The sequence below is a fragment of the Nipponia nippon genome, unplaced genomic scaffold (assembly GCF_047370975.1).
Source record: "Nipponia nippon isolate SJK-2023a ecotype South Korea unplaced genomic scaffold, ASM4737097v1 scaffold_3, whole genome shotgun sequence".
Taxonomy (NCBI): domain Eukaryota; kingdom Metazoa; phylum Chordata; class Aves; order Pelecaniformes; family Threskiornithidae; genus Nipponia; species Nipponia nippon.
In genome coordinates, this window is record NW_028262347.1 from 73,035,704 (window position 1) to 73,059,628 (window position 23,925).

At 40.6% G+C, this 23,925-nt stretch overlaps 1 protein-coding gene across 1 annotated transcript in view; it reads left to right on the forward strand.

Annotated features, from left to right (window-relative positions):
* The window catches only part of PDE3A (phosphodiesterase 3A), a 262,587-nt gene that overhangs the window by 157,929 nt on the left and 80,733 nt on the right, over window positions 1-23,925 (forward strand). The window contains exon 2 of the mRNA XM_087766233.1: window positions 4,927-4,977. Coding sequence (XP_087622359.1) covers window positions 4,927-4,977 — 51 coding nt within the window. The remainder of the gene's footprint in view (window positions 1-4,926; window positions 4,978-23,925) is intronic.

The window sequence follows — 23,925 nt, forward strand, 5'->3', positions numbered from 1 at the left end:
CAAGAGTGCCAAAATCAAAAACCTAGGCCAGAAAAGATGATTTAAGGGAAAAATAAAACCTAGAAACAGCTAAAAAGGTTTGAATTGTCATTCTTTACTTTCTGTCTTTTTATTTATTTAGATCTTGTACGGCATGTGTGGGTCACATTTTCCTGCAGTTCTCTAATACTAAGGAGGCTTAGAATTATGGTTTATGAATTTTAATGAAAGTTGAGATTATTATGTAATCATATGCTGGGGCTTTAATTAAACCACCAAATAGGAGAAGAATTGCATTTAGAGAGGTGAAAGCTGAAGATGCTGATTTTTAAATGTCTTTGTTCTACTTTGGCATGGGTATCTCAGATATCTAATGCAAACAGTCCATTATACCATTCCTTACTCCTTTGCAGGTATCATTGCATTAGTGAACATGTGGTTTACATCTAAAATTTGGTTTTACAGCCATGAGGCCTGGAGACTTCATAGTGTTTATAGCAAAAGCCTGAGTTTTAGAGCACAGGCTACCAACCTACATGTTCAGAGTGAGCTAGCCCCGTTTCACTTCTGTTTTTCTCTCTGTTAACATGATTGTGGTATTAGGGTCTTCTCCATTCCTGCCTCCTCTTCCATTCACAGTCCTCACACTCAGCTGGCCTGGGGGAGGCTGTTTTCCCTGGAGACCTGTTAGTCACTTAGTAGGTAGAGCGAGCCAATTGGCTTTAGTGAAGCCCGTGCTTTTGTCCATTCTTGAACATGCAAGAGTTGTTCTTGTTGCTGAAAGCTGCCTTCGTCTTTAAGTGTTAAAACTGTCAGAGCTGGGTTTCCAGGACAGTTTTAGATGAAATGTAAAGTAGATACTTTCCTTCTGGGAGAAGACTGCATGCATATAAGCTGTGTGGGAGTTTGATTTGGGTTTTATCCCTCCTTTTCTGCTGCTGGTATGCTCAGCCTCAGCAGCCGGGTCAGTAAGAAGGATAAAGAAAAGTAATTGGATGGTGTGAGGCTGTCTACCATCACTCTGGACCAAATTGATTTATAGCAATTTTTAGAGGACGTGGTGGGGTCTGGAACAAACCCTTCTGTTAGTGATAAACATAAATCACTCTACTTCCAAATGCATTTTTGTTTCTGTATCTCTGTTTTCATGCATCCACCAATTAAACAATATATTTTTTTTCTTTTTTTCCTGTTTCAGAAGGTTGACTCAAACTCAAGTGGATTTATGCACACTCTCTATGTTTCTGAGTGTGGTTGATTTGTTTTCTTTTTTTTTTTAAATACAGTTTTCTTCATCTTTTGATTTCTATAAAGCTTGGGGAAAACGTGATTTCCAAGTAGCCCGATAGGTCAAGCATACTTGCTTTCCTCCTTTTCTGCATATCGTACTCCAGCGCTTGCTGTTTGTCTATTCAAAGAAGATCTTTCCCAGGTTCAGAGGTAATCTAGCAGAGCATGGCTTGTTGAGCTAAAAGGTGTCATACTGAGGCAATCATCCCTCTATAGGATGTTGGCCTGGCAGAGATTTTGTTACAACTGCTCTACCTGTTTTTTTGGGTTTTTTTCTGTCTTCTGTCTTAAAGCTTGAGGCCCTTTCATAGGTGTGATATACTTTTTATTTCATTTTTTCCTCCTTCACTCCTTTGTTATTATCAACCATTGCAGTTATGCCAAGAACATTCTAGCATGAGATGAAGACTGTTTTCTAGATTGTGAGGAAGAAATACATTTTAAAGCCAAGTAAGATTTGGTAGGTTAAATGGGAGGAAAAGTTTGGCTTCATAGGGTCATGAATTTTACTACCATGCTTGAAAACTGCCTAGAATTGGCAAGATCTCTTACCATCCTAGAACTCTTCCTTTGCTTCCTCGTGCTCACCATTTTACCAGATGATAACCACAGGTTTAACTCAGTAGAGCATCCTGGCATAGCACGTGACATCCAAAGAGAGAACAATGGTGTTGAAATTCTTTGACAGTAGGGGCAATGGATCTATAAGCAAAAATACAAACACAGCTGATTCCACAAAGGCATGTTTGTAGAGAAATTAAATGAAATGCGGGTTGTGTAATTTGCTACGAGGAGTTAGCAGTTTGCTAATAAAACTGTGCCAGAGTAAGCAAGGAGTCACTCTGTTGGTTCCAATGCATTTATGACTGGTTGCTTCATTGGTGACTTTGGCCTCTCTTCCATAAGTGATTTTGATAGTTAGATGCTGAGAAATGGAGCAAGGACAAGTCGGACTCATTTTTCACTGTAACGTTAGCTGCTGCTGCAACATCCAGTCTGTGGAGCACCCCAGAATTGCCCACACCTGATAGAGGAGCAGGGCCAGAGATGGGGGACATGGGCCAAAAGGCACCTGCAAGCTGTGGAGGAGGAGGAGCAAGTGGAGCAGAGCAGGGGCTAGGCTGTGGGGCTGGGGAAGCACAGGAGAGCACTCCGGGGGCTGAAAAACTCTGTGTAGAGATGTGAAGCACCAGGCAGTAACTGGGGAACAGGGCGGGCAAACCGTGCCTGAAGAAGAATGAATGTTTAAGAGGACTTGATTTGGACTTGAGGATTGGTGGTGATCACAAGTAACCACCCCTGGCACATGTCAGTCTGGTTTCCTGAAACTGTCTGGACTGGGAGCATCCCTACATTTGATGTACCTCCTCTAATGCGAACAATAACTCCAAGCTTGACTCTTAACTGCGTTGCTTACTTTTGGCGGCAATAGTAAAGCAACCCTCCACTTGTCAGTAAACTATGGATTCAGTGAGGGTGGGAGCATGAAAAACCTGGCAGTGGGATCCCATGCTACACTTGATTTTGAGGGTGTGGTATGCGCTGCCAAATGTCTATAGAGCCTGGAAAACTGCAGTAACCATAGCCAGGCCTGTAACATCAGTCTTTTTTCTTAACTGTGAAATAACAGGCATATTTTTTGTGCTAATTTCACTGGTAGGAAGTTGTAGGTAAAGATATCCCTTATCATGCTGGGAATCACAGGTGGTCAGACCCATGCTAAATTATTTTTTCTTTAGCAAAGTAAATTAAGAAAGCAGGCACCACTTCCCCACAAGGCATAGGGGCTGAGGAGTTAAAACCGAAGAGGTTTTCTTGGTCCAGGGTGGCAGGAGCCAGGGAGGAAGCACAGGTATGAGGGTTTTGGCAGAGGTTCTGTGAAGCACATAACCTTTGGTAGATGCATCTCTTGGTAGCTTTTGCATGCCAGTTATTTACTGACAGGCCAGCTTTCATAAACATCAAAGCTCAGTTTCATACAGTAATGAGCAAACATAACAGTATGGAGAAACAAACAGGGAAACCTGGCACCGCCAGTGTTTCCACCAGCAGTATATGGAAAAAGGAAATAATTACAGTAAAACAAGGGGGTCAGTCGTGAGGCTGTATGAGGTAAAAAAATGGTGTGACATTTCTGATTCTTCGATGCCCATCTGCATGTGTGGTTTGTCTCCAGTTATGGGGGTAGGTAATCGTAAGTAATAAAGAAATGAAGGGGCCCATGGAGAAGGAAAGGATATGTAGGAACAGTTGATGAAGATAAATATTTAGTATGAGATGTATGTGGCTTTCCTCATTTTTCGAAGTAATTTTAATCTCTTGTCCTGGGATGAGTGTTTCGAAAGCATGTTCTGCAATAAGCATAGGTTGTAAATCTCATTGCCTACCTCTGACCTGAGAGAAGGCATTTCCTTTGGGAAAGAATGTTGGGAAAAAAAGAGCAAGAAAACATCCGTGACTGTAAGTCATTACATGTCACATTAACCCTCCTATCTTTCATTCACATATTTTTATATTTGCATTAAGCTATGCTCTTATGAGTAACAAAGAGCATTACCCAGAAGAGATCCCTGAGTAGCTGTAAAAAAAAGCCACCTCCCAGGCTGGAACACACGCCGACCGAGGGCCCAGGGGCAGGATTAGCAGCAGCAGCCACCTTGTGTGCTGCACAGCTTGGGCTCCACCGGAGCCGTGCCTGGGCCCTCCCTGGTGCTTTCCAGGGTTTTTTAGGTGTGAGGATAGCTTTATTGTCAACAGTTCACATTTGCCCATAATCTTTGGATACATAAAGTAGTATTAAAGCCTACTGGGTATTCTCTTTTTTTGTCCCCCACCATGACATACATGGAAAGAGCTGCTGTGTGGAAATTGTATGTTGCTTAAAGAAAGTGAGTGCCTGTGTTAGCATACAGTTACGAAGTACAGTAGAAAAAAGATGGGAGAAGACAAATTAGTTTTTCTGGAGTCCATCTGTACCATCCCATGTCTGACCACTTGCCTCACAATACAATCTCCTGTAGGGTTGCACAGAGGATTCGAGAGCTGAATTTGGGCTATAATTAACATTTGCCTTCTCTTTAACTTGACAAGCTGTATACCATCACAAATCTTAGTTTCCACAAGAACCCATCATCTCTAAACTCTCTCTCTCTTTGCTTTTCTCTGCCATGTAATGACCCTAACCTGTTGTCCTTTAGAGGGTGTACCTCTGCTTTTTTATTACATTGAGAATAATTCAGTGGTGAGACAAAATTAAGGCTGTCGCTAACTTTTATGCCTGGTATAAAATGTGCATTGCTATTTAATCAAATGTCCCCTGGTTTTGGTAGTCTCCTTGTTGATACATCAGCTCTCCTTTTGCCAGATCAGTATTAAACATTTCGCTAAAGCTGAATCTATGGCAGTGGGAATTTTATTGGCATGAGCAGTGTTGTGATGCTAGATGTGTTTTGGCTCTGAATGTAAAGGTACAAAGTTATAGTAACAATTCCCAGGTATTCTCACCTTCATAATGAAGGTAAAAGCTATGTGAAATAAATCATAAAAGCAAACCTGTTTTTTCAAAGAAAATGTGTAATGGATATAAAAGCGTGAATGTTTCAATTAAAGCTAATGAGCACAATTTCTCACTTACCTGTGCTTTTCTTTGTTTTTCAGCTCATGGGGCATTCTGAATGGGATCACAAACGGGGACCCAGAGGCTCACAGGTCAGTTGCTCAGTATTTTCTGTTTGGTTTTGGCTTTTTGTAAGTTTGAGGTATTCAAGCAAGTTTTCCATCTGAGATTGGCAAAGTTGTTAATTTTGTTAATATTTGCAGGATTAAATCAATGGAAAAAAGCATAAAATCGTGACAGCTTTCATTAATATAATTTTTGAGCTGTAATCCAAACAGTTGATCCAGACAGAGCTGAGTCATGCAACAGAAAGTGTCTTTCAGTAGCAGGAAGATGGATTAGATGTATTGAGAAAGCTGTCTCCATCAGGATATCAAAGGAACACAATTTCAACTAATGTGTGTGTGTTTTGTGCTGTTTTGTTTTTTTTTTAAACCTGACAAACTTGTGAAATTTGGATGGCCCTCTCACCTTGTTCAATAATAAAGGATTAGTGGTGGTAGAACCAGGTGGGGAGGTGCAGGAAAGCCATGTGTAGCTACTGGTTTGCTCTTAACACATCATCGAAAGGAAGTTATGCTGGTAGTGTTAATGGCATCATGCTAATATATTTTTAAATTATCTATAGAATTAAAGTTGCTGCAAAGGAGTCGTTGCTACCAATATTGATGTTCAGGAATTTTCCTGCTTGGGTAAAGCATCTTTCCCATCTGGTGTTGAAATTATATAAATACATTATTAGGGCTTCAGTATTTTGGAACTGCTTTTCCTTCAGGTGAAGGATTTCTATATGAATATGAACATCTATGTCTAAATCTATAATAAACAGGCTCTGCTGCTGTGGAGCTACATGTTTGCAACCTTAATCTCAGTGGGGTGGTTCCTAGCCTAACCTTTGTAACGCCCCTTGCAAAAAGCACTGAAATACCTGCCTTTTTAATGAGAAAATATCATAAGTTCATCAGGGAGCTGCTACTTTTTTTAATAGACAGGATTTACTATTTTTAATGCAAAACTCGTTTACTAAGTTTTGCTTTTGCCCTTCTTGTTGCAGGATTCTACTTTATTTTCTGAAGTTTTCTAAGCTTCTGTCTTGCATCTTACTTCAAAACCATCTTGAAATTTGCAGGAAACTCAGTATTTCATTAAACAGTTTAAGATGGGTTGCAGATCTGATTTTTTTCAGGTGACAGTCTGTCATTTCAAAAAGATAAAAAAACCCAAACAGAAAGCAAGCTAGTTTTCAGTGGAAACTGAGGAATTTCAGAAATCAGGGAAATCCTATCCAGTAAGGTGAGACCTGTTCAGTACATAATCTCTCCTGCCTCATCTGATGTGCTAGTTGATCATGTTATGTTCTTCTGGTCCAAAGAGTGGAAGGTAGAGTGGAAGGTAAATTGGACTCCTCTAAACTACCATTGAGAGAAAGGCAGTCACTTAAAGGACTCTTAAGGTGACTTAGACTTCTTAAACTTTTCTAGCATTATTGCAAATCTTCATCTAATTTTTGTATGCATATGAAAATATGGGTACTCTTTTGTATGCTCTGAACCATGCCCTGGATTCCTAATGCTTTGCTTATGGCAGCAAAATATTTAGAGACTGCTGGCTGGAGTGCATATGAAGTCTGCGCTGGTGTTTCGTCAGAGATGGAGGCCTAAGTCCTGTTCTAAGTCCTCATGCCTGATACATCCTGTTGGCTATGTGCCTCCAAGCTTGAAGGATTTTTTGTTGTTGGCTAGACATTTTTGAAGGTTTACAGCTGGCCAATAAGATCCGTTAGAGAAAGGGATTTAGGTGGAAGCTAAGTGGTATCAATCTGGTCCAAACAGATTTTAAATTAAAAGGTGAGATGGATCAAGTTGACTATCAAAAATGTATCTTGCTGCAGGAAATTGGACTTGTGCTGTTTAATAGATCCCTTTTGAGTTTTCTGAAAAAGTGAACTCACAGGATGAAATAGTTGCCAAAGAATTTTTTAATTATTTGTTCTCGTGAAGCTACGGTTTCTTCCAAAGAGGGTTCCAGAGAAATTAATATATTGCCTGGTTTCTCTGTTTCACCCCTTCCTTAGAATAAGGAGGGCTTGCATGGCATGGCCTAATTTCAAAGGAAAAGGTCTCGTGGGCATTAACTCAGTTGCTGCAAATGCCCATCTATAGGGAGTGCAAGTAAAATAATTTGTTGGGTACTGTTAGGGAAGGTTGTACTTGGGTAAAATGAGATACCTGGTTACTAAACATATAGATGAAGTTTTCTGGGTTTCAGTAGAGGCTGAGAAGGAGATAATTGTGAGAAGATAATTCTATATAAATATAAAAATTTTCTCTTATCTTTCCGAGAACGGTTTTGTTCCTTCCTTGTGTAATGTTTTAGATACTTCACCACCATTTTGTATTTAAAAAAAAAAGGGGGGGGGTGAGGAGAATTTAAAAAAGATCTTGCTTATAAATTGAGTAATCTGTTAGGTATACTTCTCCCTCAAATCTAGCGCATCAGGTGTTTAAAGATGGACTGGCAATTGCCTGCAGGATCTGCCACAGGGTTGCTTATGGTGTTTCCCTAGGTCTGTGGGGCTTTCTTCCAGCAGAGAAATGGGACTTGGGAGGAAAGGTCTCTCCTGGCCAGTGGTAGCCTGTGCTGCTTGGGCAAGCAGCGAGAGGGAAGGAAGAGGTTTAGGCTTATGTTACTGGGAGCCAATTTATTAGTCTTCTATGTTCTTTTAATTCTTACGGAGTAAAGTGAAGAAAGTGGGAAGACAGATCTTAGGAATCCACTTATGTGTGTGAATGTTAGCAATGTCACTTGTGAGAAAAGGAAGTGGAACAACTGGTTTACCATAATATAAAACTAAAATCCACATATAAAATCATAAAATTATTCTACCAAGATTCGTTAAACAAAACTCTAGTTCTGTTAAGATTATTTTTTAAGAACTAGTAGGTTTTCTATGGTACGTGTTGAAACATGAGAGGAAACTACTACAGTGCATGTCATATTTCTTAATGACCCACTTGGAAAATATGTTCCTTTTCTGCATGTGGGAGTTAAATGCAAAGTGATTTAGTTACAGGTAGTGATAGATGTCAAATGAAATACACTGAGACTTATGGGAATTTCTGTTTGCAGGAGTTTGTCTCCTGATAAGCATCTGCAATTCAATAGAATGTAAATGGGACAAGTAAAAAGCTGTCTTTACAATATTTAACCTGTTCCTGACTTCCACACCAACACCGCACTCACTTTTTTATCGATTACACAGATATATATGTATATGTATGTGTGTATGTTGTAGGAGTCCTTTTCTTTTAGAATAATTGTACTATTAAGGCTGCTGTAATTAGAGTGAATTATAGGTTGCCTTACAAGGAGCAATGGCTACCTACTTCTTTTTTTTTTCCTCTTCTTTTTCTGATCTCTGAAGATAACGCTTCCTGCTGTAAATGCTTCATGCAGAGAACTTACTCTCTGGATTTGAAATCATGCAGGAAGTGCAAAGTGAATTTCATTATGTTCCATGCTTTTAAAATTAATACAGGCTAGGATTTAGGCACAAAACTTCAAAATTGAGTTCCAAGTTAAAGAAATTCTTAAATGTTTAGGAATGTTTAACCCACCTAAAGAAATCCCTCTCTCTCAAATATACACATGCAGTTTGTAAAACCACATCATCTCACTCAAATGAGGGGAAATATTCATACTGATTTCTAATATCAGTACATGCTACAAGAAAATGTGACTAGCAGAATTCATCCTTGGCATATTATCCCTCTGCAGAAGAAATATGCAAACTGTATTTTAATTATTCTACTAAAACATAATACTTGATACTTCTAAGATATTTCAGGTGGGACCCACGGCACGCTTTGTGCACACGTTTTTACGAGGGACCTTGAATGTGTGGGAGTTATTTGTTGCTCTGTCATCAAGACTTGTTTGGCTTGCTGAAGATGTAGGCGTAGCCCCAGGAGTCAGTGGCATTGAGCGATCGTTCCTCCAACATTATAAAAGGATGATAATCGGGAGAGAAACACAGAGGTCCAGTGTTTTTAATTCTCTTTAAATATAAAAGCTCTCAATTATATATCTGAGGTGCTGCATTTTACCCCTCCAGTTCCTAAGCAACAGCTATTTTCAGTTTGAGTGCGTCTGGCGTTGTCTACCTACTTCATGCTTTTGCGAGGTAATTCGTCAGTGAAAGCTGGGCTTTTCACTGTCTCGCCCGATTCCCTTTGTCGCGGCGCTGTAAGGAGACGGATGCTTTAGAGAAATGGGAGAAGCTTGCGTGTAACCGGTCTCAACCTCGCAGCTTGCAAAAACTTGTGTACATTGGGGAGCTCTGCCATCTACAGCAATGAAGCACAGGAGTCAGAAATAAGATTCTTGACACTGGTTTGGGAGAAGCCTTTTTCTCGAGTGTGGAAAAACCTCTAGAGCAGATTCAAAATCATGAGCCGGAAATCTCTGTACTTGCTGAAGCGTAGATGGGAGTCAATTCCCGCTACTGACCAGGTACTGTGCTCTGGTGAATCTGTTGTGTCACTGTCTTCCCTTGCAATGCCGCTGTAAAGAGATCTACGGTGATTTAACGGTGGTGGTTGGGGTCCTCTGCATACAGTGAGAACCAGCTGATCATTACTTATCGTTTCAATGATGAATAGTGCAAAATGTTGGTAAAGCCGATTTTGCAAGAGCATGTGCTTGGAAATGTGGAGGTGCCATGACAGCCCACTAATGCAGACTTAAGTAACCGACAGAATCTCCCTGTCTCAAAAATGAGACTTTTCTAAAGATTTTAGGAGTATTTTAAACTTGAGTGGCTAAGGAAAAGTGTAGTCTACTGCTGATGGGTTCTTCGGTGCGTGTCTTTGTTGCATTTCATATCTTACATGTATGTATGTATGTATGTATGAAATCACTGATTACAAGTAGATGTAATGCACTGGCAGAACCTCGGCTTTTTCAGCATCATCTTGGTTGATGCCTCATTTCAAATATGTTAACAAGGATGAGAGTAAAGCAGATGTAAATGATACAGACCAGATGTAACATAAAAATTGTGGGATGCTGTTTGGAGCAAGGATCGTCACCATAAGTAGGACTAAGATATGATGAATGGGAGTACGATCAGTACGTTTCCTGCTTCTTGCTTCAGGCACTCCAGGGTTCTGTGAAATTTTTTTCAATATCTTACTTGGGATGTAAAGACACTAAAAGAAATAATTCTAGAAATAATAGTGAAAGGAAAGTGGAGGTAGTAGCTTATTACATGTTCCAACTCAGTTTTCTGTTTATAAAGTGGTTGACTATGAAGGGATGCCTTTATCAATGGGGAAGAGGCAATTTGGGAGAAAATTCTTCAAGAGAAAAAAGGGTGGACTACAGAAATACATCCCAGTTCTTGAGAAGGATCCTCCTGTGCCCTTTTCATTGAGAGGGGGAAGGGAAGGGCAGATTACATGCCATATTTTCTAGAGCTGTAGGTTTTTAAAGCCAAATTGGACCGCTGTGAACATCTAGAGACCTCAGACGTATTACTAGTCAAAAAATATCATGCTGTCACATCCTGTCAAATCAGGCCTGTGTTTTCTGCTTAAATAAGAATATGCCTTTTAAATATATCCAGGCTTAATTTAAAGGCTTCAAGTGAATAATAATCCACCATATTCTCTGATAAAGTTTTTCTGTTTTTTAAATGTTGTCTTTTTTAACATAATGCCTACTCATTTGACTTTTTCTTTTTTTAAATCTCCCACCATACCAATTTGCTACACCTTTGAATGCCAAATTTAAAAAGCCCTCTTTCAGAAATATTTTTTTTCCTGAACAGATACCTAGATTATTCTTCTACTTTGGTTTGCTATCATTTAAAATAGCTGAAATAATAAATTTCAAAGGAATCAAAGTAATTCACAGTAAAAAATCCTCAATAAAAATAAGGCATTGTTGATGCATACAATTTCATTGTATTGAAATTGAATTGATCCGGTTCAATCAGGCATTCTTAATTCTACTGGTAAAAGAGGGGTAAAGAAATGCTCTGTTATGAAGTGAGTCATTTGTAATCTTGTTTCTGTTAAGAAGATGTAGGGAGACTAGTGTCGTTTCACAGGAAAGCTATATTTCAGCCTCTTGGCTTCCTTCTTCCTCTGACATAAATGCAGATCCTTGGCTTATTATGAACAAATATTTGACCAGTAAGGGATCCCTGTTGTTGCATTTAGGTTGCTAACCAGTTCACTTTTCCAGTGTTGCCCTTTCCTTTTAATCACTCTAACCCTGATGCTGCATTGCATGATACTGTGTTACAGCATGATGTATCTGGGAAAATTAAGTATTCCTTACCTAGGTGTGAGATGTGCTTGACAGCACTGAGCTGTGTATCCTTTCCATCATCAGCCCCTCAATGCCTCCAGAGGGTTTTAAAAGAGAAAAAGAAATTTCCGTGACCCATCTACCAATTTGGGAGAAGTGAGATTCAGTAAGTGATGCATGTAGGTGGTTGACTTGAGCATAGTGTGAATCTGTAAGGATTGTTTGAAGGTAAACTAAGGGAGGGAAGATGATGTTCAGCTTCAAACACATAGATATTTCAAAAACATGAGTAGTTACGATGGCTATAGACAATATTGTTGGGGGAGGTTGGTTTGGGTGTTTTGGGAGGAGGGGTGTATAATTTTATTTTTGATCTTTTGAGCATCATTTATGCTACAGCACAGAAGTCTCCATGGTTTCTGGGGTCTGGTGTGACAAGCGAAGTTTTTGGTTGGTTGTTGGCTTTTTTGTGTGTGTGAAAGAGTGAGGAAAGTGGGTTTGAGTGTGAACCCTGAATTAGATCCTTTTGGTTTTGGTGGCTGAGAAACTTGTTACCTAGCTATACATTTTTGTATGTGGGAGAGCCTGATCCTGTGGGTGTTTCACATAGGTAAATTTAAGCAAAATGGTGATGAATTATATATTAGCCTCTATTCAACAAACTGTAGTATCTCTTAGTGCTTGAATCTTGAATGTCTTTATGTCTCTCAATAATTTCAGAAGGAACTACCTCTACAGATGTAAGAAAAGAATTTATGAATGCTTTTCTTTCTTGTCCATGCAGCAGTTCAGATTGCTGAAAGTCTTGAAGTTTCAGTACAGGTTTGGGGGGGAATTCTCTGTTGGTTTTATTTGGTGTTTGTGCCTGAGGATCTTGTTTCTTGGACTGATGCTAATTTTTTATCCCTGATAGCTACAACTGAGAATGATTTCACTGAATGGATATGCATTTAAAATGCTGTGGTAACCAAATGAGCCAAAGGTGATGAGGTGTTAAATGTTTGCTGTAAGGATGTTGAGTATTTATTTCCCTCTTCCTGAAATTCCCTGTAGATTTCATGAGCCATAGTCTTTGAGCAGAAGTTGTATTTGATACCAGTCCTAAGACAGGAAAAATCTTCACACATTAGCCTGTGATGTAAACTTCTAATTGTTTCATTGATGACTGTGAATTTAAAAGCGGGAACTAGATTTACACAACAATATAAAAGCCACATAACCCAATAATTGCTATACAGATTTTTATAGCTATAAATTGTTCAAAGGAATGTACTGTGCAGGCAAACAAACTCATCAGTAATATTTCTTTAGCTAGAAATGCATGCTTATAGCAGTATAAACAATGGTAATGCTTTCTGTACCATTAAGTCACCAGTTGACATTTTGATGGATTTGTGTAAATCCCATGAAGTAATGCCTCTCTTACCTGCCCGTGATTTACAGCACAGCTCTGCCTAAGGCAGTTTGTACGTACGGTGCAATATCGTGTTCCTTGCCACTGTCCGGTAGACAGGAGAAACTCCCATAGCCTACAACCTATGCAGGGTGCTAAACAGCAAATAAACTAATCCCAATATGACCTGAGGCATAACTGTGAAATGATAAATCCAGGGATTTTCCGAGAGAGAGCTTGATATAACATTACGTCATACAACCACCATATTTTCAGTGTGTTCATGTATGAAGTAATTCTGATGGATTAAAGCTGCTGTAAAGAAATGGAAGAGTTTCACTTTGTCAGGACTGGGAACTGTGTTTTCACTTTCTTTTTCTTTTTTTTTTTTTTTTAATTAGTGGCTCACTCAGCCACAGACCTTTTTGCTACTTGCATCTTGCCTTTCTGGTCGGAACGGTCCTCACTCATAAACCATACACATCCATGAAGATGGATACATCATATCTGATATCTTTATGAGAAGGCTGGAGCTCCTGTGCTTTATTTTTCTCTCAGATGTCCATTAAATTCAGGCTTTTCTTTGCTGCTGTCCAGGTGCCCCTGCATCCGGCAGCCTGACAGCAGTATGGCACTGCCGATTGTTTTCGGCCAGAGCCAGCTTCACTGGGAACTTCATGCTGAGGAAGCACAAGCCTCTGCAAGGCAGCAGTTCTTGGTATCTCACCAGCAGGCGTGAATGCATCAGTACGGGTGTTTGTATAGGGGAGAGCCATGGTGGAGGCTGGCTTACAAGCAGGACTGTATCAGGGACCTGGATGAAAACCTTCAGTGCAGCAAGGATTCTTCGTACGTGCCTCCTTTCTGTGCAAAGGTCGTGAAGCTCTTTGTAGAGAAGGGAATGAAGCAATGGTTATGGGCGAGGAGGCCTCAGAGCAGTTGGTGTGGGACTGTGTAGGTCTCCTTGGCTCACAAATTGCCTAAGGATTAGAAAAATATGCAATAGAGCCAGGGTCAGCTGGAACCAAGAAGCTCCTTTTCCTTTCAAGTGCCCATGCCCGGTGGGTTGTGCCTGGTTATTCCTTTTGCACAACCTGTCTCCCAGCCAGTCTATGGCATGTGGTGGAAGCTACGCTCACCATGGCACCACCACCGCCACAGCACATGGTCTCTTCAGGAGGTTTCAGTGGCAGCAGAATAATAAACACACACAACTGTGGAGAGGCAATGCAAGCCAAGAAGAGGTAATGCACTACTTTGTATCATTGCACTTACTTAGAAGTGTGTGCCAGCAGTCAGTCAGACGGGCTGCAGGAGCAGCAGTGCAAGTCACCACAGGAGCTCAGCAGAAGCCCCCAGCTCCCCTGGTATCTCTAGCTTATTCAAATCCATGCACCCAGGTGTTACAGCCTTTTCATTCATAGCTCATCTCTCCCCCCATCTTCACATTGGAAAGGCCTGTGGGGAATACATGCCTGAAGCGGAGCTCCTTCTGAGACATGTCACAGCAGTTATCCTTGTATCTAACCTAGTCCCTCTTACTATACCTGAAAACAGTTTTTAAAAAAGTGTTTCCTGTTAAGTATGTTTCTGTGGTTTTCCACAGTTATTCATTGTTAATAAAACCTTACATTATCCCTTCATTCAGCAGACAAGTTTTCAAAGCCTTAGTGGCAGAGCAGAGATTTGTGGAGTTTGGGATGTTATGAGAAAGAGGCCTCATGGGAGGCTTGTGGGTTGGTTGGAATATGGAGCTGGAGCTGGGGGAGGAAAGTTGCTTTTGCACAGCAGGAAAGGTGCAGAAAGCTGAGATTGGGATTAAGAAATTATCGATAAAATACTTCTTTGCTTTCTAATGCAGCAAATGAATGATGTAATGCAGAAAGCTGTCTCAAAGTAATATGCCTCAGATTTGGCCTTGCTTCTCTTAGAAGTGAGGAGTTGAGCCACAGGCACTAGCTGCAACTGTAGGACCGTTTCTGTTTGTCTCCCAGGCTTTCTACCCCGCTGCTCTAACGAATGTATGGGAAGGGAACAGGGTGGTAATGAGCTTGGCACCTGAGAGAGACTGCTCTTGCTTGCTGAAGTACCACCAACACTGCTCAGGAGATGACCGGAGAGGTTCTGCGGGTAGTCAGGATTGTCAGGATGTGCATTTAGGCCAGGGAGCAAATGTTTCCAAAGTACAACAGAGACCAGTTCCTTTCAGAAGGATCAGCACCAGAAATATACTTGTAGTCTTGCATGGCTTTGGCCAGGCAAGAGCTGGGGCAGGGAATCTCAGCACTGTAAATCCTTCCATGCGGGCAAATGGCAATAAAATGTCCATAGTGATTCATGAGAGCCTGAAGTGTGATACAGAAATTGCAATTAGTGCTGATGTAGAGCTGTAAGAGCCTAGAAGCTGGCAAGACAAAAGACTGGATATGTCGTACCGGCGATTGTAACACAGATGATGCACGCAAACCTGCAACCTCCCATATCCATCACTTGTAGGATGGAGGAAAAACCTTTTAAATGGTGTCAGCCACTCTGTGAATCACCTTCTCTGTCAGCTTCTCTATCTCAAAATGATTGGCAGTGGGACAGAAGTGGATCGGAAGCTTGATAATGACAGCCGCCTTCTTAAGACTCAGTCACTCTGTCATGTCAATATTCTTCATAGCTAAGCAGGAGATCAGCACAGATTCCCAGAAGTACTGCCTTTTTTCTTGAAAACCTTTCTCTACTGTTAATCTTCCCAGGTATGTAGTGCAAGTCTTGCTGCTAGTCAGGCAGTCCAGTTGTGTGAAATAGAACAGAAGCTTGCTGATGGTACTCAATTTAAATTGTATTTTACTTTATTCAGTGAGTAAGTTCCAGTTCAGGAAGGTTGCAATTTGTAGGATCGTAGCCATGCTGCAGTTCAGTGCAGTTTGGAAGAGGAATCAGCATTGAAATGCAAACAGCAGTCTGAAATCATATCCTGGTGAAATGATTCCTTGAAGCAGCATGTTAAGAGAATAAGCAGTTAGGCGCTATGACATTTGACTTACTATTTTGAAAAAAAGAGATAGTGGAAGAAACTGATATCCTGTCTTTTTTTTTCCCAAGCATTGCCTTAGACTGGAGAGTGCATATCCACTTCTGTGGTGCAGATATAGATTGATTATGGCAATTGAATTGAGAGGACGAGATGGTGGACTGTCATCATTTGGAGCCGAGGAAGTGGATCTTTTTCTGTCTGGGGAGATCAGACTCCTGAAATACCCCTTAATCTCCCTGCATTTCTGTCGTCACCACAGTGTATCTTTCTGGGCCGGCAGTTTTCATAATTTTTTTCATTTGTTTGTTTTCAGATCCCTGTTTTTTATACAATGTAAGTTTACTGGCTACAGCTTGTCTTTCTCAATTGCTTCTTTATAAATTCTTTTGAAGTAGTTCAGAAGCTTATGGTCTTCAGCTTCAAAAACATTAGTTAAGAGTTTTTGTTTACGTGCGCTTTTTTTAGTTTTCCAGTTGCAAACTGTTACGGCAGATGCTTAGGGCATCAGTTATACTTGTTTGTTGGGTTTAGGGGGATTTGAAATGTATTGTCATCTGACAATTGAAGTTGCTGGTTACCTTTAAGTACCCATAGAGAAATTTGCAGACTTTAAGAGGGTTTAATCTGCTGAAATTCAAGTACTCTGCTTTAGCACGAGCTAAAGCTATCTGCAGGTTTTCAGATTTCAAATTCTTCAAATTGCCAAAATTTGGACATCCTTGTGCCAATCCCTGAAACAAAAACTACACTGAGAATGTTCTGAGTCCAAAGCGGTGCACCTCAAAGAGGTTAGTAGTTAGTGATGAGTAAAACAGTGTCCCTTAGTCTTCTGGAAATGGCTATGCTGGATAAAATTTTCCAAATACAGGCTAACAGTTACAAGGGGAAACGTCAGCGCAAATGTTTAAAGTTTTGCAAAAGTATAAGCAACTGAAAACAGGGTCTTATGAAAGGAAGCGATGGCCAGCGTAATAATGGGCAATACAGCTAGCTTCCTTCTAATGAAAATAAAACCCACATTAAAATTATGTAGCACTGTGGCTTTTGTGATGATAAAAAGCTAAATTTCACCTCCTCGCAACTATCAAAAGCTGAGAGTTGTGCCACAAGGTGGTGTTTTCATTTTGAGTATCTTAAATTTCACTGATTGCGTATGTGTGTTTCAGGTATTTGTTGCCTTCCCAAGCAGATTGTTGAACACAATCATTATAAATTTTTGGCTTCCTGTTTTCAGAGATGAACCCAATTATGGAATGAACATGGTTAATGTACTTATTTTTTGCTCAGCAGTGATTATGGCTAGTCTTCAGCCAGGATGCTTCCACTGGTATGTTAATGGTAACATTGCTAGAGGATGTGGGCTACTCTTAACCTTCCTTACAGAGTCTCTACAATGCCGTTAGTGTTGGAAGATGTCTTCAGTAATGAGGACAAAATGAACTGACTGATTTCACTCTATAATGGAAACTCTGGTTTAAAAGCATTTTTATTAATACTGCTTTCATATTCCACCCCCACTCCCCATCCCACCCCCCGTGCTTTGTGTCCATACTGGGGAAGACATGTATGCTGTAATTGCTGCTCTCTGGGATAGTTTTAAAGAATAAATAAGTGAAAGTATTTCCTATTGTTCCTTCCTTACAAGAACACATGCTGCACTCTCTAGTAGCTCATTTTATGAGTTTCCCAGTGGAAAAGCTCACAGCTGATCAGCTCTGTTCTCAACAGCAGATGTTCTTTTTCTGCTTGACTTTAGTAGTGAGCCATAATTTTGTTCTGTGTCTGATGGATCACTGTTCAAAATTTCAAAATGAATTATTGGAGCAGCCTCCTGAGATTTTTGGAAAAGCCAGAGCTGGAGTAAATCTTAAAGTCAAGTCATAAAAAAGAAAATTTCATGTTGGGTTGGATTTTACAGATCAAAGTTCATTGTGTAATGGGTCTGCATTGCTCAATTTTCAATTCCTGAATAACCTTGAATGTTACAAGAGCAGTATAAATTCTTGCAGTCCATAAAGGAAGTCTGGAGATTATCAGACCAGAATCTAGAGTTCATAATTATTGAGTTATTGGGCTTTATGCAGGACTAAAAAAGCTACTTGTTACGGTGAATAGACAAGCCCCTAGAGGAGAGCTAGAGGCACCAGTTGTCAAACTGAAAAAAATTTTTAAAAAAAGTTTAGCACAGAAAAGGTATCTTTATTAATGACCTGGATGATGGACAGAGTGCACCCTCAGCAAATTTGCAGATGATACAGAAGGAGGAGGAGTGGCTGCTATACCAGATGATTGTGCTGCCATTCAGAGGGACCTCAGCAATCTGGAGAAATGGGCCAAGAGGAATCTTGTGAAGTTCAACAGAGGGAAATAGAAAGTCCTCCCACACATGGGGAGACATAACTGCAGGCACCAGTGCAGACTAGGGACTGACTAGCTGGGGAGCAGCTTGGCAGAGAAGGACCTTAGGGGTCCTGGTGGGCACCAAGTTGAACATGAGCCAGCAGTGTGTCCTTATGGCAAAGAAAGCCAACAGCACCCTGGACTACATTGGGCAGAGCATTGCCAACAGGTTGAGGGAGGTGATCCTTCTCCTCAGCTCAGCACTAGTGAAACACATCTGGAGTGCTGGGTACAGGTATGTGCTCCCCAGTACAAGAAACACACAGAAATACTGGAGTGTGTCCAACAAAGGACCACAAAGGTGATTAAGGGACTGGAGCATCTGTCATATGAGGAGAGGCTGAGAGAGCTGGGACTGTTCAGCCTGGAAAAGAGAAGGCTCAGGGGGATCTTATCAATGTGTACAAATACCTGATGGGAGGGAGTAAAGGACATGGAGCGAGACTCTTCTCTGCTTAGTGACTGGACAAGAGGCAATGGGTACAAACTGAAATACAGGAATTCCCATTTAAAAATAAGAAACAACTTGTTTATTGTGAGGCCAACCAAGCAGTGGAACAGGTTACCCAGAGAGGTTGTGGAGCCTTCATCCTCGGAGATACTCAAAACCCAACTGGATACAGTCCTAAGAAACCTGCTTCAGCTGACAGTGCTTTCATCAGAGGAGTTGGACTGGATGATCTCCAGAGGTCCCTTCCTACCCTCAATCCTTCTGTGGTTCTGTGTCCCGCATCGTTGTGAATGATAGGTTTCCATGGGGCACTGTTATTTCCCCTAAACAACAGGAAGGGTTTTTTTTTTCACTAAATTTAGCAGCTCAAAGCTGTGATGAAGTGCATTAGTGCTGCCAGATACTTGCCTCTACTAATATTCATGTATTTGCTGGTAAGCAGAATTGCCAAGAAGGTCCTGCTGAGAGTGTGGTACTGCGGCATACCATTCTGTGGCACTTGCAAATCGTAATGCATTAACTGGTGTCCTTCCTGTTTCTGGATGATCCTGGTAAAAGGGATGGAAAAAGTCCTGAGAGAAGGGGAACGGAGTCTTTTTCTACTAATTCTTTGCAGCTCACAGAGAGAGTGAGTGATACAGTGTTAGTGATCCTGTCCTGCTTGTTGAGGTGCGGAAGCAGAAGGTGGGTTTGTAGAGTGGTAAAGACTCATCCTCTCTGCATCTCAGCCCCATCGAGTAGCTGGAAGGCACGTGGCAGCAGCAGATGTTTGCCTTTTTGTTTTCCCTACATGTCCCCACGCACGCACACAAAAATTGGGAGGAGGCAAAAAAAGCCATAAATGGAGAAGGGGAGCCAGAGAAAAATCTTTCCAAACAGAGCTGGAGCTTTATTGAAAACCAGCTACCAAGGTAATGATTTAAAACATGTAATCCCTTTTCAGTCTACATGGATAGTATTTTGGTAGAAACCCAGATAATCTTTCTTTCTGTTTCCAGTAACTTTGCTTCTGAAGCACAAGAGGTCACTTCTCTAAAAATGAGCTCTAAAAATGAGCAAATGTCATTTGTTAATACTGTCTATTATTCTTCTGGTATCTGACAGACCAACAATTTGAAATTTTCTGTCGTATATGATTTTGAAAGTTCGTATGCTGTTCTCACATATGTGCCCTCAGCTTCAGAGTAAACCTCACACATGGCATTTCAGTTTTCACATCTGGGATATAGGGGGACCTGAATCTTCAAAGTTAGGTGACAGATAGGATAGAAATGTGGAATGGCAATAAGCTTTTTGTGTGTCATATTATCACGGACCAATTTTTATAGGTGTCTAAAAATAATAAAACTCTGCATATAGAGATTCTGTTTTAGGGCTCCTGGAGGGGTTTATGTGCTTGCTTCTTTTAAATTAACAGTCGGAATTGAGTGAACAATCTGCAAATAATTATTTTGTATTAAGTTCTTCATGAAGATGCAGAAAAGGAAAGGGGGTAGCTGACAAAAGAAGCTGCAGTAGTACTTTCTATTCCTTACAACTCTGTGGGATGTGAAAGTGATGAATAGCTGAAGTCCGTGATTAGGATCTTAAAGGATCAACGTTGCCTTTGAGACAGTGCAGTCTCAGAATGGCAATTGTTGCTGGGATTTTGATGTGGTTGCAGTCTCATCACAGAAACAGCTGCTGGACAAAATCACACTGTAGATTTTGACTCATTTCTGTCCAGATTGGAGTTGTTCAAAAGTATGATTGTACGTGTGGTTTCTCTGTGTAGCTACCACCTCCTGTCTTAGAAACAGAGGCTAGCGTTCTTTTTTGAGCTATTATTATTATTAGCATCGATGATGGGTACAGCTTGATGTTGGTGGAGGAGCAACACAAGGCACAGTGTCTCCTTCATCAAATGACACGGTGTAGATAGACAGTGGTACGTCAGCATCTCAGTTGTGATACCCCCCCAGTATGCTTAGGCTGTAGCAGAAAAGGGCATGCTGTGCAGTGTATGTTTTTTGCTGAAGAGCAAGCAGAGCATGGAAGAGGAGGAAAAGTAGAAACTGAAACGGAAGAGCCTTAAGAGGGATGTGAATCAGTAAGGCACACTATCTGGTCCTGTACCAGACACATTTTCTGGAGTAAATCTCATAATCTCTTGACATGGGGTATCCTATTGGCTTTGAGACTGCATAGGCAGCACCTTTCTTTCAGGATTGTGATGTTCCTTCTCCACCCTGCCAACGCTGAGTCTTAGAGTTGGGAAGAAGAAACTGGAAAAGTTATGCAACTGAGCGGTGGATTCCTGAGATGCTCGAGGTCCTAGGGATGTGCTATTTTTGTTGCTGCAGGCATTTAAAAAAATGTACTTCCAACATTTTGTTTTGGAATCATTGCTGGAGTTCTGAAGTCCAGGAATTTTTAGCAAGTCCTCACCATGGGAGCAGAAAGAAACAAATCCAAGATATTTTAACATGGCACACATAGTTCTGTTGTTGCCAAAGGGAAGTGCTCTACTTAAATGTCAAGACAATGTTAGCAACAGCTGACTTGAGAGAAATGATCTGTTGATCCTAGTCCAGTTTCTAATGGTCAACTGTCTTTCACTGAAAACTCTATCACTGTTTTTCAATGCTTGGGAAGCATTTGTCATGTAATGGATATGTAACCTGCATTCTGCTTGTTTCTTCAAGCCGGGCTTTTCAGAGTCCTTGTAGTAGGGTAGATGCACCTTCCTTTGTCAACATCCCTTTTGTGTGCTCTAGAGGGAATCCCTTGAGGTGACAATCACATAAAGGCACAGCACAATTTCTGGGTCAGACTTTTCTTCTGGTGATATTTGGAAGTGCACCTCCTGTTTCTCTTTAATTAGAAATTGGTGTCTCTTGAGCTCAGCTGCCCTTTCTAGGGAGAGAAATAAGCAATACTATTTTAACTGGTATGGTTCTTTCCATTATGGCACTTGATCTCATTTGGAGTACTTTTCTCTGTTTTCTTCTCACTTGCCTGATCATCCCTCCCAGTATGAAGCTAACTGGTTAGAACCCATCCCACTCATATCCCCTGCCATGTTGGAGGAACACTGATGACATCAAAGGACCTTTTTGGCCATTACCATGAAATTGGAATTTAACTTAATCTTGTCTGTAAGTTTCTCACTGTGCCATAAAATCTTTTATGCATTTTGATCCTGGGCCTGTTTTAAATGCAATTTTTTAGCTCAGTAATACATGATTGTTATTTTTCCAGATACTACTTCAGGGCCCCAGCCTGACTACTCCCATTCAACTGTAAGGCCAGCCCAGTCCTTTATGAAAATTTCTGTGTACTGCTGGCATCCCAGACGCATGCTTTCAGCTGACCAGAGCGCATGTTAGCACTTACTAACTTTTCTTCACCTCCACATTTGATGATATTCTTCTGTATGCTTAATTTACTGTATTAGGGCCTGTATCCCTTTTTTTTTTTTTTTTTTTCCCTTCAGAAAAGTTCAAATGTCTCTTAACTTTACTTTTTGCCTCATCAGAAGCCTGGTGTAGAGACCTCAGACTTATGCTTCCTCCTAATTCCCTTCTAGATTCCTCTCAGGCCTCCTTTGTATCATCTTTGGCTCAGTGTAGGCCCTTCAATTCAAGCAAAGTTGCCTTAGCCTTGCCAACCTTTTTTTTCCTTTTGCAACGTTTCTAATATGGAACTAATATCCCGTGCACAAAATGCAGTCTGGGTTCTCAGTATTTAAACCTTAATCCCTGCAATGTCCATTGCTTTGATCTTTAAAAAATGTCTTTTTCGGTTAAGGACAAAATCTTCAAATTGTTCTCGTTATTCCTGTCCATCCGTTACTACTTCTAATGATTTGATCTGCTCTCATCAGAGCCTATTTATACCTTTCAGTTTTTATCCTATATCTAAACTTAACTCTTTCACTGTGACATTTGATAGTATCATAACCTAGTGACTCTCTCTAAACCATGAAAATAAAAGATGACTCTCTCAAACTTCTTTATAACTTCATTTTGTTTCTGCTGATCTTTAGTATTTGTTGGGTTTTTTTTCTCTTCAGAACATTTTTTCATTATTGTTGCTATTACGTTTTATAAGCCAAATCCTATGGCCTTTATTATACTACAACACCTGTTATCTTACATGAGAATACTGATAATTTACAGACCAAAAATTGGCTCTCATAGTACTGTAATTTTTTTTTTTTTTTACTCAGGTGACAGAAAACACCCATCTCTGCAACAGTACTTTCACAGACACATCATAACAGATGATGTGACCATGTTTTTACTGTTTTCTGCATTTTTTTGGCTTGCCACCCAGAGAACAAAGTGAATTTGGCATTGCTATTTCAATTTATAAAAATACATGCTTTGTCTATTTCATGTAATTTGACTTTATTTTATTTGCCTTCTTTCCATTAAAAAGTCACTAATCAGTGAATATTTTGGTTTATTATACCATGATTCATTAATGAGGATGAACAATTTAACAGTACTGGGGGGATGCAGTTATAAATAGAAGTAGGTGGTGAAAACTGTGAAAATCTGAGGTAGGATTGCCACTGTGTTGAGGGGGATGGAATAGGCTGCCCTGTGTACAGTGTGCTCTGGATGCCTTAGTGGGGTGTAACCTGATTTCTCAATTCCTGGCAGTCGGAAATCTTGCTCAGTGAGAATTGCCATCCAGGTGATGCCTTAATTTGTTATGTCTGTGTGAGGATATTATATTAACATCAAGCGAGATTTTTGCATAAGTGCAAGAAAATGACTCACTGCCTTCTGCGTTTTGCCAGCATCTAGAATATGGTCGGTACCAATGTATCCAGATTTTGTCTGTGCGCTGAGCATGCTGTGGGGGTGGGAAGGGTATTGGGGGGATAACGGCCCAGTTTGTGGGTTTCTGCTGCCACTGGGATGCCGGAGCACTTGCTGTGTACTCAGTTTTCAAAATGAAACTTGGCAGAAAAATGCCCTGCCCTGTGTCAGTGAATTCATCTCTTCAGCTGCCATTGCTGCACGCAGGTTTGCCTTCTGGGCTCAGTAACTGTCAGAAGACTTCTCAATTATTTAATGTGGATTAGCATGTTGTGAGACCTTGACGTCACCATTTGCCTCATGTTGTCCACTTCACGACTCTGTGGTTTATGTTTTGAGGCCACATGCAAAACTCTTGCTGGTTTTCTCCTGTACTAGCTTTCCTGCTGCAAGAGACAAGATTTTTTTCCGTGCTCCGTGTTTGATGCACTGTAGAAGGAAGAAATAGGAGGGAAGTGGCAGTATTTACATTTGAGATAACGAGCAAGGGCAATTCTTCCGATGCTGCCTCCTGCTGGCAAGAGAGCACTATGTAGTCCTTTCATCAACCTTATCCAAGCACTACCTTACTGTTATTTCACTTGTTTGGTTGGTTGTGGTGGTTTTTTTTTCTCCACTTCAAATTCTCCTCTAATGGTAAGGAAC